This window comes from Accipiter gentilis, chromosome 5 (assembly GCF_929443795.1).
Source record: "Accipiter gentilis chromosome 5, bAccGen1.1, whole genome shotgun sequence".
NCBI lineage: Eukaryota > Metazoa > Chordata > Aves > Accipitriformes > Accipitridae > Astur > Astur gentilis.
Window position 1 is genome coordinate 19,735,757 of NC_064884.1, and position 21,821 is coordinate 19,757,577.

At 45.6% G+C, this 21,821-nt stretch overlaps 1 protein-coding gene across 1 annotated transcript in view; it reads right to left on the minus strand.

Moving 5' to 3' along the window:
* SLC1A4 (solute carrier family 1 member 4) overlaps positions 1-17,441 on the minus strand; it is a 37,543-nt gene extending 20,102 nt beyond the window's left edge. The window contains exons 1-3 of the mRNA XM_049801002.1: positions 16,892-17,441; positions 7,068-7,110; positions 5,543-5,605 (exon numbers count right to left, since the gene is read on the minus strand). Of these exons, the coding sequence (XP_049656959.1) occupies positions 5,543-5,605; positions 7,068-7,110; positions 16,892-17,412 (627 nt within the window). The 5' untranslated portion in view covers positions 17,413-17,441. The remainder of the gene's footprint in view (positions 1-5,542; positions 5,606-7,067; positions 7,111-16,891) is intronic.
* Between the last annotated feature and the right edge of the window lie 4,380 nt (positions 17,442-21,821).

The window sequence follows — 21,821 nt, forward strand, 5'->3', positions numbered from 1 at the left end:
ATGGTAAAAGCAAGAGGATAAAACCAGGATCCACCTATTGACAAAAACTAGTCTACTTACAAGTCTGCTCTGCTGGTCCTTCATGGTTTGTTTCTCAAAGAGAGCTAAGCTTGTTTGGCAGTGTAGTTTGGCAATCATATGAATTGAATGAATGTTCTTGTGGCTACGTAAAAATATAATTGTTTTGACAAACTGGGTTTTTTCCCCCTGCAACTTGGCAGTACAAGCTCAACATGTCGAATTGTTGTTTTATTTGGAAGGGCTTCTAAAACAGATTAGGTTTGTGTACAAGTTTTGGCCTTCCGGCTAGTTTGAGTAGACACCAGCTCAACACTAGGAAAGAAAAATATATTCTGAGCTAAAATCTTAAAATGAATATTGACTAAAGAACTTGGGATACTGATCTGCTAAATCTGACAAAACGAGCCTGCTTGAGATGATATTTTTCCTGGAAGTATACTGCTGAACTGGACTGTCTCTTAGTGGCAGGTGGAAACATAGTACTGCAGGGAAGGGGATAAAACATAAATTACACACAAAAGCATGAAGGCTACACTGCTGTTAACAAAAGTGTTTACAAACAATGAAGGTTCTGGCTTTTTATATTTGCTAGCTACAAAATAATTAGACATAGGATCTGCAATTTTTTATGGTAGCTGCTTGCTCAGGGCTAAGTTGTCAGTATTTGTTTGATTTCTGATTGAAAGAATTGAAAACATGGACATGATATTATGAAAGGGGTGCACTCTATCTCCAGAGATGTCTCAAGAAACGTGCTGTTTTCTCCACACACAGTAACACTTTTCTGTCTGGATAGTTTTCTCTGTATTCTGTTTTGTGTGCCTGAAAGTCCTGAACATTCCTGCGGTTAGAAAAGTTAGACAAAAAAACCGACACCCTCCTATTAATTGAATAAACGGTCTGTGCACATTTTTCTATTTTTCACTTCTGTTGGTAAAACATAACTCTAGGGTAGGAGATAAGGTTTACCATAAGGCTGAAGAAAATCTAACAAAATTTCAGTGACAATTTATCAGTAACAATGTACAAATTGATGTACAAGTCTCAAATTTTATGACTAATTTATTAGCAGGAAGAAAGTAAATCTGTAGTAAAATAATGCTGCCATGCCATTCTATCAAACCCAAAGCTTTCTCTGGGAAATGTCAACTTGGGCAAAACATGAACATTTTTACCCCAGAAAAGAAACACTTCTTCATTCATATGGAGTGAATGCAACACTTTTTCATTTTGACACAACTTTTCACTTTGTTATGTTTTTTTCAACTTGTTATTTTATAATATAACATCTTATACTGGGTTAATTTGATACAAGGCTAATATGAAAAGTTCAGCTTGGAACAGAATTTCATCATAATGACCCTAAACTTTTTCCACACACACAAAAATCCTAAAAACATTGAATGCTCTTTTGGTTTTGTTGTCATTCAGAAAAAAATAGTATCAATCTTTCCTTTGGAACAGAAATTCAGTGTTTCAAGCTGCTGAAAGTGCCCAGCCTCCTGACCTGGATGTTACTGGGAGGAAATGCCATTATGCTACACTATACTGATGTTTTGCAAAGCATCTCCACCCATTAAACTCCTCCTACCGGAGATTTGCTTCTCAACTCGTTAAATGCAGCGGTATGAGCCTAAAGCGCAGCAACCTGCTACCATTTGGGCTTCTCAGAGATCTAGTCTCAGGAACGAGCCGGAGTGTAGTGAACGTGCAAGAGGATTGCTCAGCTTCCACCAGCTGCATAGGGCACACAGGGTCACAGAGCAGCACAGAGCTTGGGAGGCACTCAGGAAAACAAGGGCCAGAGCGCCTAGAGCTTAATTTGGAACGTCACTTCCCTGACTAGAGAAGTCCAGAGCTCTTCTATGTCATTCAGTCCCCACAAGCATCAGCCACTCCACCTTCTTCAGAGCCATAAGTGCCAAAGGCTTGCCAAATTTTGTTCTTGGGAAGCTAGAGGAGGGCAAGAGATAGCAGCAGCTCCAGTTAGCTACAGCCAGGACACAGGTGGCTTCTCACTTTTCATCTTAACCTACACAGTGGCCTACTGTGCATAAATTGGCCAGTTCTCCTCAAACTCCCCTATACCTCTCCAGAATGATAATACATGAAGTTTAGTCTTCCTTCACCCTCAGAGATGTCTCTCTCCACATTGCTCCTGGCACTGCGATTGCTGCTGCTGCTGTTCTCCAAGTGCTCACCCTTACTAGTACTTCAAGCCTAGGTCTTGTGATCTGGGGACCGTTGAATTCTTGGTGACCAGAGGGAGGACTCTGTGCACAGCCACCGAAAACTTCTTAGCTGTTTCCCTCTACTCACTGTCATCCTGCCACCCTTTTCAGGTCTTGCTCTCTCCTTCTCCCTCTTGAGCCAATTGCTTTACAATACACAACATTGACCATTGCCTCCCATCACCACAGATGTAGGCAGAAGGTCCATCATTTGCATGGAGTAGTAACTTACTGCAAGAAATTGCTCCCTGTAAATAAAGAGGACAATCTGCAGTGTTCAGGGAATTTCACCTCCTTGCAGCACAATATGGAAGGAGTCCAGCAGTAAATCCTCAGCGGAAGATTCTCTCAGTCCCAGCCTCTAAAACTGGCAGATGCTGAACAGTCTTTTTGTACTCTAACAGAAGAGTGCATCACCCCAAAGGAGCTGCCAAACCAAGCAGCATTGTGGACACCAAACAAAAACAGCTTTAACGAGAGCTTTGTTCCTGGATAAACTATGGGATGCGTTACTGTTTGCTTGAAATTACGTATTCTGGTAGGAAGATTCATGGAGCTCTTCTGGTCCTTGAATCTCTCTGAAGATCCTGTTGTTTTTTAGCCCTTGAAACAAAATGCTTATCAAGGAAACAACTGCTGATATTGAGCTGTCCCAGTAGTAGGTGGCTGAAAAAAAAAATGTAGCCACGTGATGTGAGGAAGAAGAGCAATCACCCGTTTGTGTATTTTTACTGCTGCCACAAGAGGAACTCAGAGCCCCCACAACCTCCCTGTGCTGCAGATGGGGAACTGAGATAGTCCATGCCCCAGGAAGCCTCACTGCCAAAGAGACAGAGAGGACATAGCCATAAAAGCTAGGTAAACATAAGGGGAGCATGTGAAACAACAAAAAGGACATGGCTGAGCAGACATCTACGTGCCCCACTATTCGTATCATCGAGAGAAGACAGGGCCTATTAACCAGTGGGGGGGAGGGGAAATAAAATTAATGGAAAAGTTCGCTCTACACTATTCATATACAAAGTAGAAAGAAAACATTTCTCCTCTTCAATCAAATATTCTGCTGATGAAAGAAAACATTTGATAGGGATATCATCTTGTTTCCCTGGAACCCAACTTCTATCGTTATGATATTTATACTACGTATTATCCAAAAATCGTATTCTTCCTCTCCAAACTTAACCCTCTTCTATCCATAAATAATATGGCCAGATCAGTACTGAAACTGAGCTAACAAAACTGAGACGATGCTTTCTTTTTATTTGGTCTGCTCTTCTCTAGAGGCAGTAGGACGTCTTCTAGAATTAAATAAGTTCAGCTCTGGTTCCGCCCCAACAACTGAAGAAAGGTTTTGGAAAACTAATACCAGAAATCACATCATAACCACTGGCAAAAACAGGCATCAGTGACAAATTCATAATATTTTTTCTGATATTGCATAAAACACGAGTCTGATAAGTGGGAAAAGGAAAGAAGAAAACTGAAAAAGAATCTTACATTTTAAATTGTCAAAAGATGCATTCTTATCTCTTGAGGAAGAGTGATGGATTTGAACAAGCATTAAAGAAGCATTCAACAGCCAAGCCTACGTCCAATGGGTATGGTTGGCCCTGATCCGTGCTTGGTTGCCAAGAAGACCCTATCAAACTTGACACTGAAACTGAATAAGAAGAGTCTTATTCACCTTTCATTTAGCCCTGCTTAAATGAAGAATAACTTTACCCTCTGTAAGCAAACACACATGTCTAAGTGCACATTGTTACAGCCTTTCATATTGAACTTGGGTTTTAGTAGCACGAGGCTGCACAGGCATGTACTGTCCAAGGATATAATGGCATGAGAAGAGAAAGTGCTCTTTCAGGATCACATGGTCCTTCTGCAGTTACTGCTGTGCATCCGTGTCAGATGGGGTGAGTACAGATCTGGGCTAATGCAATCTCGTAGGCCTGGGCAGATGGAGCTGCCTTCTTCCCCAGTGAAACCACTCACTGTGTGATAGCAGGCTTCTAGGCATGGGCTGACTTTTCCCCTGCTCAGTTCTTGCACCATCCAAGTCACCTATCACCCTGCCCCCAGGGCTGGTGAAAGTTCAGCCCACCAGCTGAAAGCAGAGTTCAGAAACACACTGTTCTGCATCACCTGCTCACACACCATGCGTGGTGAGGAAAAAGTAATGAGGCCAGTACTTCCTGCACTCAGGGATATACTTGAGAGTCCCTCTGGATATGCATAAACTGCTTTTTCCCTCGATGGTTTTACAAACTGGTGGGCAAGCCTCAGCTGAGCCCTTCCACGACAAATACAAACATTACAAGCCTCTTGCCCTAGGGGCATTCAAATCATATTAAAGATGTAGTAACCCAACATCCGCTACTGATCTCAGATAGTCAGAATGAGCCCGAGAAAAAGAAAATAACCCTGAAAGTAATCTCCAGTGTCAGACCCATCTCCCCAAAATCCCATGAAAGCACATGAGATACTTCATTTGGAGTGAGGTGACACATCGCAGGCTGGGATACTGGGTTTGTTTCATAGGATGCTGCCTGTAAGACAACAGTAATTATTGCTGGACTTGCAATATGTTGGCTCTGGCCAATTATAAAGATGTTTGATAGCCCCATGCTGCAGGAGAGATGCGATTCAACAGGATATAGAACATTTCTGGAAGTTCTACAAGCTCCATATGGAAGAGAACACTCTCTACCTCAGCTACACCTGCAAATTAGTTTCTTTTTTGACACCATTGCAATAGCAGCCTATTTGTAATGTTCTGTCTATAATTTTTACTCCTTCAGACCACTTGTTACTGCTTCAAACAAAATTTCAGCAGCGTGGCAACAAGAAAAAATTCTCAACTAACCTCTTTTTTTTCTTTTTTTTAGGAGCCTTGGGTAGTGGAAAAAAGCTCATTGTCTCCAAATTGTTAATGAAGAGTAAGGTTTGAGGGACATATTCAGCCAACCTGATTGCTATTTAATTCTAGTCTACAGAAAGTTATTTGGAAACATTAGGCAGAGTGACTAATCAAAATTTAGATCAAGCGAGACCAGGTCTAAGAAAGCATGGCCTAAAAGTAAGGTCTCAAGGGTCAGATCTATTAAGCCCAACTTTCCTATCCATCATAGCTTTCTTATGTGGCTGTGGGTAACTCACCTGGCTTTACGTGTCTCAGTTCCAGGCAAAGACAAGTATTTGTTTCTTTCCAATGACTGCTAGAAAGGATTAAAGTCTGCATAGTCAAATATTACAATTGACAAAGGTTTGTATAAAAACATAAGAAGTGACCTTACCTTCTCCCACGTGACATTTCCAGAGGTAGTGTTTCTGAGCAGCATCTTGTATTCTGTCGCATACTGCAGGTAAGAAAAAAGCCCAAACAAAACCACTATGTTTGCCGATCAGATCATCAATATGACCATATCACCTAGCATTTCACAAGGAGGAGATTACTGTTAGGAAGACTTTTTCTGGAGACCATACTGTGGAGGCTAATAAGCCTGTCCTACGCAAGAAAAGGGACTGACAGTATACACAGCTCCTTCCCCATGTGGCAGCCGAGAAGTGCTCTGTGACCCCCTGAGCTCCCAGGTTTGGGCAGCAGCCAAGGAATTCCCCTTTCCTCCACCCTGCTGTTGCTCACACACCACACTGTCGCGTCGCACTGGCTCCTGCAGAAGGCAAGTGGTGCTTGCGCTGTTTCACTGTTAGAAATGGTGAGGCAGCCATTAAAATTGTCAGTAAAAAATCTAAAATCTGGGGCAACAGTTTACTTTGATAAATAAGCTAGACGCCTCGCAAAAGCAGGACACTTCTTTGGCTTGTTTTCTTTAGATATAAAATAGGGGACAGAAAAGCTTATGTACTTGCCAGTTACCTGTGCAAATAGCAGCACAGAAGAAAGGAGGACTTCTTTATTTCATCCCTGAACATGCAGAACCCTGACACTTGAGGTATCACAGAATATCTTTTTCTTAATGATATTTTTGTACTGTTCCTATTTTTATTTATGGCATATTGACTTGTACTGTATTATATGTACACTCAAAAAGGAACTTGATTTTAAGAGTTTGATCTTGGTTTTGATACAAAAGCAAACAACAGAATACCATAAAGGCAAAAACTATTATTCTTCTCCTGTATCACAAAGAATCACTCTGCCCCATAGCAATATTCTCAACAGTGTCTATCCTGACATCTAAAGTTAGCAATAAGAACTAAATCAAAATCTTCTTGGAGCCCCACAGCTCCTGTCCATCAGTTTAAACCACACTATGTTGTGGTGCCAGTTACCATCCTACCATACTTGGTCCTCTGTTGGAAGAGAAGCCAGGCTGAGCAATTAATCCAGCAAGGGATACAATGGAAAATACTGAATAAAAGCATCAGGCAACAGGTAATGCTTACACAGAGGAGCCTAAAAGTCTTCAGCCTTGTCTATTCTGAGCCCAGCTCCAAACTAGGTACCCAAGGGTTTCCTCACTAGATCCTGCAAAGTGATAAGCAGCCCGGCACTAAGGGTTGCTATTGCTGCCCAACATGGCACCCAAAGTACAAAAGTTTAAAGAACATTTTTGGTGGAGGTACAAAACATAGGCTATGAATATACTTTTGTTTGAGGAGTATTTTTCAAAATCAAACCATTTGCCATGGAAGTTGTACGTCTGATTATGTCAGGTGCTTTTAGAAATCCCACCTACTATAAGTAAATTAACTTTTGGTATTTTCTACACCATCTTTCTAGTCCTTTTTCCAAAAAGAGCAGTCACTTTGTCTGTCTGTGCGCTGTAGCTCACATCCAAAGTCCACGCATCTTACCGTTCGGAAAGCTGCAGCAACAAGATTTGCAGGAAACAGGTTTCTGTAAAATACAAACAAGAAAATGAAATAGTTCTTGTAAAACTTCTAAAATAAAGGCACCAAGGTGTTTTACTCTCAGAAACTGAATTAGTTTTGCAAAGGCAAGCATATTTGCATTAGTGAGGTACATACTACAGAAGAAGACACCATGGCAGCACAGAGCAGATGTCTTGCTACATCTCCAGAGGTGTGAATGCCATCTTCTTTTGCTCACATAAAAAGGTCCCTGCTTGTCTGCCACACCTAACCATTTCGGCAGTGACACCAGAGGCGATCAGACACCATGTTAGTTATACACACCCATCAGCCAGTGGCTACAGAAACTGGCTTAGCCACACCAGCTGCAGCAACAGCTTATGGCCTCCAGGGTCAGGCAGATTTTTAACATTACTCATGTGATTACACTTTGCTCACAGCATCAACATGAAGGACAATCCAATCAGCAAAATCCACTTAAGAGAACAGCTTAACCCTTCAACACAACAAGGTCAGCTTCCCTGAACACCAAGGTAAAGCAGAACAATGTCACAGGCCAGAGTTGTCTGCAAGGGCTTAAATAGTTAAACAGCACAGATGAAAGCAGAGGCAAGTCATATGGAAAGTTGCAACATCTGAATTTGGTAGTGCTTTCGTACAGAAATGCAAATCGAGCACCAGGTTTGAGCAGAGAGGATAGCATGCAAAGGGACATACACTTCTACTGGGCATCCAGTGTACATATGCATCTATGAAGCGACAAGGGCAGGAAAAATGGTTAACTGGACCATGTAAGGAAAAAGTTGCTTCTTGTATTTTATAGTTGTTTTTACTGCTACACTTCTTTCCCCCCTTATGGTGGGAAAAGAGCATGTGTTCCCCTAGCCAAATGGCAGCTTTTTTTGCTGTGTCAGAAAGCAAAATAGGAATAAAAGCTCATCTTTGGGGTCACGACAGGACCCTAGCCTGGTGAGGGCAGGAAGGGTCTAGGTACTAACTGAAAACACTGCCAGCTGAATGCATCAAGGAGGCATGGCAACTCTTACGGTAAGGAAACAAAAGACCTTACCTAAAGCCAGTTAACTGCGGCAAAACACACTTCGGTAGCTGCTCCCCATCTTTGCTCCTTGCACTGCTCCAAGGAAGCTGCAGCTACCTCCAGGCTGTGCCCTGCTAACCTCCCCCCACAGTTCTTGCCATAGTTACCCTGGCAAACATAATTTTAAATCAGGCTTTCAGTTGTGATCATTCCATGAATGACATGGAAAGTACAAATCCGAACCACAGCAAGAAATGGAGCAGCAGAGTCAAATCATTGAAAGCAAGAGGTAGATTAAAAAATGGCACAGATAAGGATACTGGTCTTTTCCATTGCATAGCTCCATTATCCTGCCACACAGTGAGGGTTTTCCTACAGCCTTGACAGCGATGTAAAGTACACGGACCTTCATCAAACAAGTGGCTGCTGTGAGCTACCTCAGCCTGCCTCTCTGTTGCATTGCAAGTGTATTAGAAGGCAGTTGCAAAAGCCAAATTGCTGTAAGAATAACTTGGCTTCTGGAGTCTACATTCCACTGAGCATGAAAGAAACAGCAACTTTTTCTCCTTAAAATTTGACAATACAGCTGTCTGTCTGAAAGTAGGAAAGTGAGCTCTAATTCTGCAAAGATGCTTAAGAATTAGTCAAATAAAATCAATGGAACAGCTAATGTCCACCAATTCTTGCACGGATGGAACTCTCCAGTGAATAAAAACCTTATATAAGGTTTATATAAGCAAGATGATTATTTTTTTAAAAAAAGAATTGACTAGATTTTGAAGAATCAGAGAGATGAAAAAAGACTGAAAACCAACCAGAAATCAAATTACCTTTTTTTTTTTTTTAAAATCAGCTTTTCCATCCTGACAAAACAAAGCCAAGGGAAGCAATCCTAAAGCCTAAACAATACGGTTCTCCAATGTTTAACTGTGGCCAAGAAACCAAACCCTCCGTAATTTACACAGTATGTCAGGCATGGGCCTCAGTAATTAAACACTAACTTAACTCCAAGCATATACTTAAAGCACATACTTGAGTGATGCCTGCTACAGCAAAGCAAGAGGCGAGTTCTTGCTTCAAGTGTGAATAGCACTAAAGCTATTCAAATACGAGCATATAGCAGTCTCTCTTCTTTATTCCTGGAGCAGTGGTCACAGGACTCGACTCTGAGGACAGCAAACAGCATTTCTGACAATCCACCAATTAAAATTTTGCATCTTAATTCAGCAGCTCAGAAGAAGCTGTGTTTTGTTCAATCCAACTTCTAAGTACACCTGGCTGCAAAGTCCCAACAACATGTAAAATAATGTTTTGCTCCTCTTTGTTTCAGATCCTGAAGTTTAAGAACAAAATCTGTTGGGTCATAAAAAGCAACCAACAAATGGCTTACCTTAGAGGCACAAGTTCTGCACAGACTACACTCATTGCTCACCTAAGATCAGTCAGCGTGGGAATTAAATTAAGCTTTAATTATGGGTGTGTCAGACCGCAGTTTTTTACCTTAAGATGGATTTGTGCAAGAACACCACAGCAGCACCTAAAAAAAACCAGGTCAGGATGCTGCATGCTCCAGGGAGAGCCAAAAGCTGGCTGGTGACCTGCCTGGGCTCATCATGTGCTTGAGCCTACAGGCTTTGCTCATGGTGCACAGCAAGGCAAATATCACCCACCAGAGAAACCCAGACCTAGCTCTCTCCCTGTGAGCCAGCGTTCGCCATGTCCCCAAGCCCAAGCAGAGGAGTTGCAGGGGAAAGCATGAACACCCCTCCTGTCCCGGTGAACCGGCAAACAGGAAAGCTGATGAGCTGGGTAATTGAGCATGAGAATTAAATGTGGGCATCTGCCAGTTGTTTTTTCCATGCAGACCAAATATTGAGAAAGGTTTTTTGCTTTGAAAGGCCATACCAGATGTGAACATGGAGTTTAAGGATATCACCATTGTTGTATCACTGGATTGTTGACTGTTGCTGCTGTTTCTCATGGCCCCATCTCTGCTGCTGCCATGCCCTGTGCCAGAGAACGCAATCGCCTTTTTGAAGCAGGCGTGGGCTATCACAAGAGCACACCACTGAGGAAACCCTGAGTCTAGGTGATAAGGAGCCCAGCACAGGGGTCTGGGATCAGGCACCCTTGGCCCTGTGATTCAGAGAGACGAAACTCGCTGTATGTGGCAAGAATGAGATGAGCCAGCAATGCATGACATTACGGCAGGGGGACAGATGTGCTGCATGCACCCCTGATGCTCCACTGCTGCTGGGGACCTTGCTCCATGGAGAGGGATGGATTACCCATGCATGGATCCAACTGCCTTTGTGGTGTAAAGGCAAAGTAGGTTGTACAGAGAGACTTTACTCCCCTTGCCAAGCACCAGGCAGGAAAAGTCTCTCTGCCTGTTGGAAGTCATGCAGACAGCCCCCCCCCGCCCCCAAAAATCAGAAATCCATCAGACAGCTGTCAAGGGTGACAGCTGTGTCCTGGGGCTGGAGCGGCAGCTGGGCTGAGCCAGAAAACCTCCACATACCTGCACAACACACAGTGTGAGAAAGCACCCATCTCAGATCATCTTAAAATAGAAACCAGAAAGCAGCAGCACCAGTGCAGGAGTTTCAGGGTCTGAATACGTTGTGTTTGAATGCTGTACTCACCCCACCATCTCCTCATGCAGAGCCAGCTAAATGCAGCTTTTTCCTTTTCTCAAGTGAAAAGCTACTCCCACCAGACAAGAAGGGACCATTACTCCCCTAACTGAATTTAGCAAGAAGGTCTCACTGTATTTTTGCTGTAACAGATTTCTTAGTTAAGCTGCAGCATCTGCTACTGGAAATCCTAGACAACGAAGGAAACCTGGAGCTGTAAAGGGAGCAAAAAGGGGCTGTAGCTTCCATCCTTCTCAAGTTTGATATTGCAGGTGAATTCCTCTCTTCCTTGCCCTGTATCTTTCCACAAGCAGGATAAGGATGGCACAGGAATGCCTTCATTGCATTTGTATGGGATTATTATTAACTGTTTCTAAATGATTCTTTTGCTAGAACTCTGCAAACAACTTTGCTGTGGCAGCAAAAGCATGAAGGGAAATCCCAGCAAGCAGAACACAACCCTAAAATACTACACATTCATCTTGCATTGCTTCTTACAAAAAGGTTCCATTTCCAAGGCCAAAAACTTTGCTGTTGGAAAACATATTTTTGTGAGGAAACCTAGAAAAAAAAATATTCTGTGTTGCATTATCTGCTGGTTTTTTTCAATGAAGTGTTTTCAATGGTAGGAATCCACAGACAGCAACTTTATTGCCATCTGTGGCAACCTGCCAGTGCCCAGTTTGGATTGCTCCAATACCTTTATTTTAATTTCTGTCCCAAGATTTTCATTCAATAACACACAACAATTTTTCTCATCTGCATTTATGTGGATGCACAGTACATGCCCTGGACATACACATATTTATGAGTGTGTGCATTTAACACAGAGAAACTTGAAAATGTGTTTACTTATAGCAGGTATTTGGTACTTTTTGCCTTAATGGTCCAGTCTGCATCTTCGTTGCTTAGAAAATAAAACATAAGTGGTGACAGTCAGTAGTAAAAGGTAATGAATATAAAGAACAAAAGAAAGGAGCAGAAATGTTGAGAGGCTTCCTAAAAAAAACCCCACCAGACAGTGCAGGCACATGAATGAAAATGTTGAGTTCTTCCTACAAAAATCAGTCAGCAATCCCTATACTTCAAGAGAGGGTCTGGGCTCAGAAGACAATACAAGCAAAGGTGGACACTAACATTTACTAGTTCCCTTTTTTCTGAGGGTACCCCAGAGTTAAGAGTTAGCCATCCAGCTATGAAACCCAGTGGCTAGCCTATCTTGGGGACCTAAAGTTGCTGTAACTGCAGCTGTTCCCTGGCCACTTCCTATTCTATTTATCACTACAAAGGTGCCATCTCCCCCTCCTCTCCTAACAGTCAAGTTTTGCTCTCTTTCCACACTGGGATTTCAGAGACAGCCTTTGTGGTTGCTGCTTTTGGGTGATTCACTGGGAGGAGCAAGACTACAAGAAACAAGTGCTACCGGAGCAACTGGTGCCTGAGCAAGGGTCACTGCATGAGTGCTCTGGACCCCATGGTCCACCCTGGCCATCTGCTCTGCAGCCCAGCCAGCAAAACATAACCTGTGCTTCTCCCTGCACTCAAGCTCATGTCTGTGTTCCCTCTGGCTCCAACGGTCCTTGGAGCCAATGCGTGGGCTTGCTGACTGCACCGTGGGTACTCCCTTTGGCAGCAGAGCTGGTAACCTCTGGCAGAGAGACAGAAAGGGCAGTAAGGAACGAAAAAATTTAAACTGCTTTTGCAGACTTGCCTGGCAGCCTGAGAAACCCTGACCGTACTGCTCAGGGCAGACACATGGACCTCTGCATACCGCTCCTATAAAAAGCTGATGATGCTACTACCTCCTTCCCTCCCCAGACTGTTACAGCTAGAGCTGGATTAAGATCAGAATTCCCTTCCCAGAGCCAATTCCAGTTTCAAAACATGTTTTCATCCCAAAATTGGGCAAAGAAAGCCTGTTCCAGACCTTTTTTCCCCACTAAAAAAATATTGTAAAACATTTTGTTGAAAAGTTCCTTCCTGATGAGTGAGATTTTCTACTTAAGTCTTTTGTATAAAATTACAGCAAAACATTGACCTCACTGAAATGAAGTGGCAGCATCACCCACTGTTGGAAATTTTGACAGGATCAATAGGTTCCTGTGAAACTGTTTAATTTTGTTGAATCAGCAAATATAAATCAGAGCTAAAACAAAACACTGACCTTATCGAAACTTGCAGTCTTGACAATTGCCAGTCAAAAGTGTTAAATCAATAGATTCTTGCAAAACATTTGATCCTGCTGTTTCAACTGCTTTCCAACAAGCTATAGGTTGGCTGTGTTAGCTGGTGGCTAGAGTCACTTCCTTGTCACCACCTCTCTCCTCCTCACCTGTTTCTCCCTGGTTAGACACCTGGCATGATCCAAACCAAGCTGGCTCTCTGCCATGTCTCCTACCCAGGTGGGTGCTCAGCCCCAGAACCCACAGCTAGCCTCTACCTGCTACCCACTTCATAGCCAAGCTGACAAGAGCTCTTCGTTCTCCATTTTGCCTTCTCCACCAAACAAATGAGTAAGGCATGAAACCAGAAATTCTAAAATTTTCCTTCACTCTCCTCATCTTCTGCTGGCACTCAGCACTCACCTATTTGGAATAACTGAGCTGGTCTCCATGCCAGATGCTCTGGAGAAGCCTGTCTTTCTTCATTGCCATAGGACAGAGTTAAGAAAATCCAAGGTCCCCTCTTGAGTTCAGAGCACACCCCACTTTTGGGGTGATTTGTTTGGGGTTTTTTTAAGCCATCAGCCTTGTAGAAGCACCTCTTAACTCTTGCTGGATCCCAGCTGTGATAGCTGAGCTGCAGTCTCTCCCTGCTTTTGGCCATGCTCATCTTTTAGGGAACTCCAAAAGCTGCCCACATGACAGACCTGAGATGACATGAGCCATCAGCATCCCTGCTGTGGGGCACAAAGGCACCTTCAGGACAGCTCTGCTGTTCCCAACCTGCATCCTGGGGCAGAGGACAGCATGCCTAAGCCCTGGCCAGGCATGCTCAAGGCTTGCCTCCTGCACTTGCCAGAAGGGAAACCAAGAGGGTGCTCCAGCACCTCCAGTCAGAGGAAGGCAGACAAATTAGACCTGGAGGTTATGGTCAATGGACAAAACAAAACAGAGACAGGCTTTTGGTTCACCAGCAAGTCATCATTTATTTGCTACCAAAGCCCAAGATAAATATCTTTTCCAGAGGTCATGTCTGCATGCACAGTTGCATGTTTGTGTGGAAGCTTTAGACTTGGAAACAGAAAACCGCAACCAAGAATTAAGCTGGCCTCCAGACATCACTGCAACAATGGAAAGCAACATCTTTGGTCATTAACTAATACACTTCCCAAAAGCAGAAGGGATCTGCATCCTGGGAAAGGACAATCTGTGTCATCCCTGCAGAAGCCATGGCAAATACCAACTCACAGCTGTGATCTCTGCTTCGCTGTTTTTACTTTGGGCCACCTTTTACACCTGCTTTCAGTGCTGTAGGGGGACTCAGTTTACCCATTCATGCCACCTTTTTACCTTTTATCTGAAACTGAGCAGTGAAGCCTTGATGGACACAGCCAGTCTTGTGACACAATTGAAAACAAAGTTTTGTTGTGTCTAATAGAAAGTTTCATGACCAAAAGAGAGAAAAGGAAAAGCAAAGAGCAGGATGCTGCAAGACCCACCCAAACTAAAGGTAACAGTTTCAGCCCTCCAGGCCCTATACACTCAAGGCCTCATTAACTGAAGATGAGGTTACTGTGGTACCTTCCACTACAGCAGGGACTAAGATCAATGCTCAAACCAGAATACCCACATTTTCAAGAACAGTTAAAAAAAAAAAAAGAGGCAGAGTGAGAGAGATATTATTTCCAGAAAATCACATAACTCACTCCATCCCTGGGTCTGTCAGGGATTTGTGCTAAGACTGGGAGTTTTAGTGATGGCCGTGTCCAAATACATCTTTACTGGAATGGATTCTGCTGTCGCTGCTGTGACAACTGGACTGCCCAACAATGTGGCTACAACAGTCCTTCCCAGAAAAAGCTGAATTCACAGCCCACTGTACGTGCATTGGAGGAAAGCCCCTGGCCCCTCATTTCCCAGAAGGAAACCCCTCTGCAACCCGCATGCTTTACCCAGGTCTCATCGTTATGAGCATTATTTTAGAGTTAAGGACTCAATCCCACCACCATTACAACCCCTTCAAAGATAACTCTCCACCTGCATTTATAGACCAGAGCAAGAAGCGGCTTTCTGCTCCCAACTTCACAGATGTTACCCACAGCCTGAAGCTTGCTGGAGCATTCCTGCCCTGTTTCTCAGCTATATCCTACTCTGTGCTGCGTGGCGACACAAGAATGAAACACCAGCTACAGCAACCACGCCAGGATGCACTTGGGGCTGCCACCGCTACAATTCCCAACTCTCCTGGTTGGGCTGACTCCTTTTTTTTGTAATTTTCCTTCACCTGCCTACACTTCCATTCAACTCCACATCACCTTCACAGCCAGTCCACCTACTCGCACTGTCCTGTTATTACTTCTTAATATGCTCTGTCAGGAATTGCTGGTCCTTAAGAGAGGTCCTTAATTGTTGATCTTTCAGAGAGGTGGGCTGAGGACACAAAGTACATGGTTGCCAATGGGACAAACCAGACGTACTTTCTGTCCAAACAGAACATACGTCTCTCTGGTGGAGAAAAGGACATTAACATGGATTTGTAATTACAGTTCTGGGGTTGTTTTGGGTTTGTTTTTTTAAAAAACTCTTTTTATCTTCTTTGCCACATCTGTTTACCCAGACACAGCTAAAAAGTCTCTCACATGAAAAACTGAACTCATAAAAGCAAACGATCTACATAAAAATCCCCCACTCAGCTTCGTAATTACAAAGATATCCACTAAGCACAACTCTCCAGCCACTTCAGTGGTACGCAGGTCACCTCCCTTAACTCTTCTGTTTGCGTCTTGGTAACAACATCTACCACCTCCAAAGCCGTTCATCCTGCAATGTTTCAGCAAACCTCCACACTCCTCTGTCTTCCTTTATTCCACTTTACTGTGGCACCTGTAATACTTTCTTGCGACTGCCCAACACCACTCAGGTGTGGCAGAGCCAGACCCAGGGTAACAAAACACACCGTCTGTTCTTGTCTGGGGTTCTGGACCAAGATTCATCAAAGGACAAGAGACCACAGTTGGAAGTCTGATACTCAAAAAGCTGGCCAGATACTTGCCTCATTTGTGTAATTGTTTCTGTCTTATTTAAAGACCTGGACAGATCTCAAGAAAACATGGGCTCTGGGGGGAAAAAAAAAAAAGGTGAAGACTGCAACTTTGCAAGGAGGAATAAGGATAAAACAGAAAGACTGATCTGGTTAGAAGTGGAAGCCTTGCTTCCAGGTAGTTTTGGGGAATGTGAGTCTTGTCTTTGCAAGATGCAGAGGTGGGATGGGAAGCTCATGAACATACAGGGTGTCCTTGCTCATGCTGGACTATGTTTAGGGTACATCCTCGATGGAAACATGGGGTTGCATTTCCATGCCTGCACCTCCAAGAGGCAGGCTGGCCTTTGTGTGAGGAAACTGAATAAAGGGTGGGGGAATAAAAGAAAAAGGTGCATGTGAGGGATAGGGAGAGCTGCCCTGCCCTGCCTGTGGGAGATGGGCAATGACAAGCAGTGGGGCAGGGGAAGGTGCCAGGCAAGGCTATGCCTGCCCCGCAGCAAGCATCCAGGAGCTGCTCTCCCTCGAGGTGGGACCAAAAATGGGTCCAGGCACCCAGAGCTCCGAGCAAGCCTTGACTCATCCTTGCAGCCACCCAGCCAAAATTAAAAATAAAGGAGGGAGAGGTAGATGCACCATACAGCCCTGCACCTGACCAGGCTGCAGGTACCTGGGCAGAAAGTGGTGCCGCTGGAGAAGCCAGGATGAGGAGAAGGAAGAAGGAGGAGGATGAGGAGAAGGAAGAAGGAGGAGGATGAGGAGAAGGAAGAAGGAGGAGGATGAGGAGAAGGAGGAGGGGGGAGGGGGGGAAGGTTCGGCGGCCGCCGGCTGCAGCGTGCAACACCGCCGGGTCTGTCATCATCCTCCGGCGGCGGCGGGGAGGGCGGGAAGGAGGGAGGAGGTGGGGGGGGGGAGCGGGGCGGCCTCACCTGACGAGGTCGAGGAAGGAGTCCACCGTCTCCTTGCTGGTGGGCACGCCGCCCGGCAGCCCCAGACCGGGAGCGTTGAGGGCGGAGGCGCCGGCGCCGGGGCGGACGATGAAGCCGAGGGCGACGGCGAGGCCGGAGGCCAGCAGCGTGGTGCCTAGGAAATAGCCGAGGGCGATGCCTCCCAGGCGGCCGAGCGAGCGGGTGTCCAAGCTGGCGGCTCCCGACACCAGGCTACAGACCACCAGCGGCAGGATCACCATCCGCAGCATCCGCAGCAGCAGCTCCCCCGGGAAGGCCAGGTAGGCCACCTGCGCCGGGCTCAGCGCCGCACCGCGCACGGCGGCTCCCAGCGCCACGCCGGCCACCACCCCCGACACCGTCAGCACCACCAGCGCGTTGCGCCGCAGGAAGCCCCAGCAGCCCCGCAGCCGACCCCCGCCGCCCCGCTGCTCCGCCGCCGCCGGCCCCTCGGCGCGGCCGTTGCGGCCGTTGCCCGCCTTCTCCTCATCCGCCGCCTCCATGCTGCCCGGCACGCCAGGCGGCGACGGCGGCGGCGCCCTCCCGGCTCGCCGGCTGCCTGCGCACGCCTCGTGTCCCGCTGCCGCCCGCCGCGCGACCCACTGACTGACCGGCCCCGCTGGCAGGCCCCGCCCCCGACGCGCGCGCGCGGGGACCGGCTCCAGCCCGGCCCGGCCACGCCTGCGGGGAGGCGACTCCGGCCCGCCGCCCCGCCCCGCCCCGCCCCGCCCCGCCCCGCCGGCGCGGGGCCCGGCCGCGCGGGCCCGTCGCCGGCGCGGGTCTCCTCAGCGCCATCGCCGCCCGCGGGTCCCGCACGTCCTCTCCGCGCCCCCGCGGAGCCGCCCGCGCGCTACCCACGGGCCCTCGGCGTACCCGCGGGTCGCACGCGTGTCCTCGTGGTTCACACGCGTCCGTCCCCTCGGTGTCCCCCTCCGTGTCCCAGAGCTCACACGTGTCCCCTCGGCGTTCTCCCCAGCGTCCCCCTCAGTGTCCCCATGGTTCACGCATGCCCCCTCAGCGTGCCCATGGTTCACACACGTCCCCACCCGTGTCCCCGCAGCTCACACGTGTCTCCTCAGTGTCCCCATGGCTCGCGGACGTACCCTCCGTGTCCCTATAGTTCATACACATCCCCTCAGTGTCCCGTGGCCCATGTATGTCCCCACAGCATCCCCATGGTTTACGCACATCCCCCTCAGTGTCCCCACAGCTCACTCACACGTGTCTCCTCAGTGTCCCCCTCAGTGTCCCCACAGCTCACTCACACGTGTCTCCTCAGTGTCCCCCTCAGTGTCCCCACAGCTCACTCACACGTGTCTCCTCAGTGTCCCCTGGTTCACACACGTCCCCTCAGTGTCCCCCTCCTCTCTCCAGGAACCTCTCGGAGAGGCAGGAGCCATCCTCTGTGCCAGGATGGGTTGTGGCTGTGCCCCCGTCCCCACGGTCAAAGCCATCCAGCAGGTCCGCAGGCTCATTGGTGGCAGGGTGGCACAGACACACGGGCTCTGAGCATGCTTCCTTGAGGAACCAGGCTGAAACTCGCATCTGACCACGTGAGTGGGTTGTCTGAGGAGCGGACGATGTCTCTGACGGCACGAGGGGCTGATAAAGGACACCTGGGGCTTTCAAATCCGCAAGGGCCCTGGAGGTACAGTACTGTCACGTTTGCTCACGGACCCAGCTGCACGAGTTTCGGCCAATGTTTGGATTTTAGAAGGGGCTTCATTTCAGTTCATTCCCTTGGCATCAGCAAAGCACAGCCTAGCAGAAAACACGCTGTGAAAACAACCAGCCACACATTTGCTCTTCGAGTAGACCGGACTAATTAAAGAGACTGAAATAATCCTGATTTAATAAGACTCTTTTCTGCTTTCCAGCCTCGCGGATAGACCCGAAGATCCCTACACCACTGCTGGAGCTCCTGGGAATTGTCTCCATCTAAATAGGCAACGACTCCACCAATGACTAACTGTGTCCACCACCACCCACCTCAGAGCTCAATGCAAAGTCTTGACCTGCAGCTTGCTCTTGCATAAAAATTTGACACAGGATACCAGGCATATTCTTAGTGATTTTATATTTTTTTTCCTGATAACTTTCCCTTTGAGGAACATTTGGTTTGTGGAAGTCTGGGAATAAATGTTCTACCAAATTAGGATAAGCAGAGAGAGAAAACAGAGACTAAACTAAACAGGAAAGCAAGTATCGGCAAACACTTTTAAAGACAGTCAATTCCACCAGCCTCAAAAGGAACAAAAAGCTACATGGGTCCTTTAAAATTGGTTTTGAATTCTTTTTGTGAATATGTTTGTGAATAATAAACAATTAACTCTCTAAAATAATTGTTTCTTTCTGCATCAGAAGCATTTATAAAATGGATTTTTAATTAATATTTTGAGACTATTCCTCATGAAAACATCATGCTTCATTTTTCCCTTGCTTTTTTCCCCTGCCATTCTCTCCTGGTCTCACCCTTCTTTTTTTTTCCATTAAGCCGTGAAAAGCAGAAGATAAGAGGGGAAAAGAAAGGACAACAGAAAATTATAAAATAAATATAAACATATAGAAGTCTTTATTCTCTGTTTCAGTTGAGAAAAGATTCTAAAAGCAAACAATAAGCCAAAATGCTGTTCCCGTATGCAAACTTAAAAGCAAGGGGAGAAATTCAGGGAAGTGTGAACAAGAAGAACATAATAAATAGGAAAACTTATCTGTAGCAGCACATGTATGAGACCAGTGCAAGAGTTAAAATAGAGCCTTTTCCACCATATGAATCAATAGTCAGCTCCTTCTCTCCTGGATGATCTCCCCATGTCCTTGCAGCGTTGACTTTGCTCAGAGCAGTACCACAAGAACAGCCGGGTGACCTGCAGGAACACACTCCTCCAAAATTGTAGATCCACTGCATGGTTTTTAACCCATGCTAAGGCTGGTTGGTGATAGCCAACCCTTGTGTCAAGCTTCCTGGTCAATGGCACCATGAGAATTCAGATTCCTAATTTCCACTCCCTTTTTTTCCCCTCTTGATTTTCTGATTTAAACACTGATCCAAACAGTTACCCTTCTTCTCTTAACATATCTTCAGATGACAAGGTTTTTGCCAAGAAGGCGGCAATAGAGCATGTGAATCTCCCACCATATGAATGGACATCATCCCAAAGACATTCTAGGCAAAGCTAAATGTTTTTCCATACCCTGTGAGAGTTCATGGATGGCTGCAGTTATTAACTCTGAAGCCCGCTGACTTATTCAGTAGTAACCGTTGGCTGATCCATTGTGTCATGTTTTCATTTGACCGCTTGTAGATCTTGGGAGCTTTCCAGTGAGTCAGTCTGCATGTTTCCAATGTCCACCCTGCTGGTGCTTCTAAATTAGAATTTCCAACTTTCCCTATTGTGACTTGAAGAACTTTTTTGTCTTGGATGGCTTTCACCTGCACAGGGCTAGAGTGCTTCCTCCAGAAATCAGCAGAGGGATCATAAACAGGCAACAACAAATAAACAAAACAAAACAAAACACCACCACCCCCCCCAAAAAAAAACAAAACCAAAAACAAACCAGAAAAAAAAATCCAGTTCCTTTTAAATAAAATAAAAAAATTCCTTTTGCTTTCAGTTAGGAGATAGCCAGCATAGTTTTCACCACTGGCCCAGGAAGGAAGAGGTCCTGCTGATGTCCAGTCAAATTTTGCTTGATATAATTTTTTGGTGTGGGTATTTGAAATTCCAGCCTCAGTGAAGGGAATGAAAAAATCTCAATGGGTGTAAAAGAATCAGGTCCTTCCTCTCTATTTTTCAGCACCAAGCAAGCAGAGTACAGGACTTACTTTAAGCTGTTTCCCTCAGAAAAGGTCCTACTTTGTCAAGGGAAGTTAATATCGAGACCTCTCTGAGGAAAGGCTTATAGTTCCTTTTTCCTACTGCTCATGCATTCCCACTGTTAACCTTTACCACACTTGCTGCAGATCCATGGTATGGACACTCAGGATGGGATCTATATAATCTAGCTGTTGCCACCTAGAAATTTAATGACTAATTCTTACTTTTTCCATAGTCAATAGAGATATAGTGAAGGTCACCCCCTTTTAAAAGATGTGTCTGAGGCAGATGAAATCAAATTCCCATGGGGGTATCTGCTGTGCTCCACCGAGTATGGAGAAGACCTAGACAATTTGTTTTGGATGCACAGGTTTCAGGTAATTTCTGTCATGGGACACCCTTGGCTTACAATGCAGGTGTCACCAAAACCAGACTGTACAACAATATCATAGAAAATCATTATTTTCCTCCCTCTGTGACTTCTGTATATTCACTCAACATTACAAACTCAAGATGATCTTTTGTTCCTCAGAGGAGATTTAACCTGGCATATGAACTGTGTCCTATTTTTCTTCTGCCCTGATGCCCAAAATATAAATGTACCCTGGCCCTGAGGATGTTCATATCTGGAGCTAGCTCTGAACTTTGTGGTGGCCACTGTAATAAAATCAAACCTCTGGATAGCAACAGCTGTGGTCTCTGGAGAAAGTCAGATTTGACCATTAACTGCGCAGTGCTGCTCACCTCAGCCAGAAATGAAAGTATTAAAGACAGCTTCTGACTTGTGATTTTTGGTTTTGGGGAACAAAAAAAGTGGAATACACTCTGCATTACTACATAGTATCTATCAGTCTTACTGCGTATGTTAGGTGTTACTATGCACTACCATGAAGCACAAGCATAAAAGACTATACGTAACAAATACTTCTGAAAGGTCAAAGCCCATGAAATAAAGTAGCAGTTGCTACACCCTTAGTTTTTGATAATCTATGAGGATAATAAAGCTATCTGGTGGATGTTTTCTCCATCGCTCATAGGGTGACATCAACACATATTAAGTTACTGGCACAAAAGTGCTGCAATGACAGGGCTTT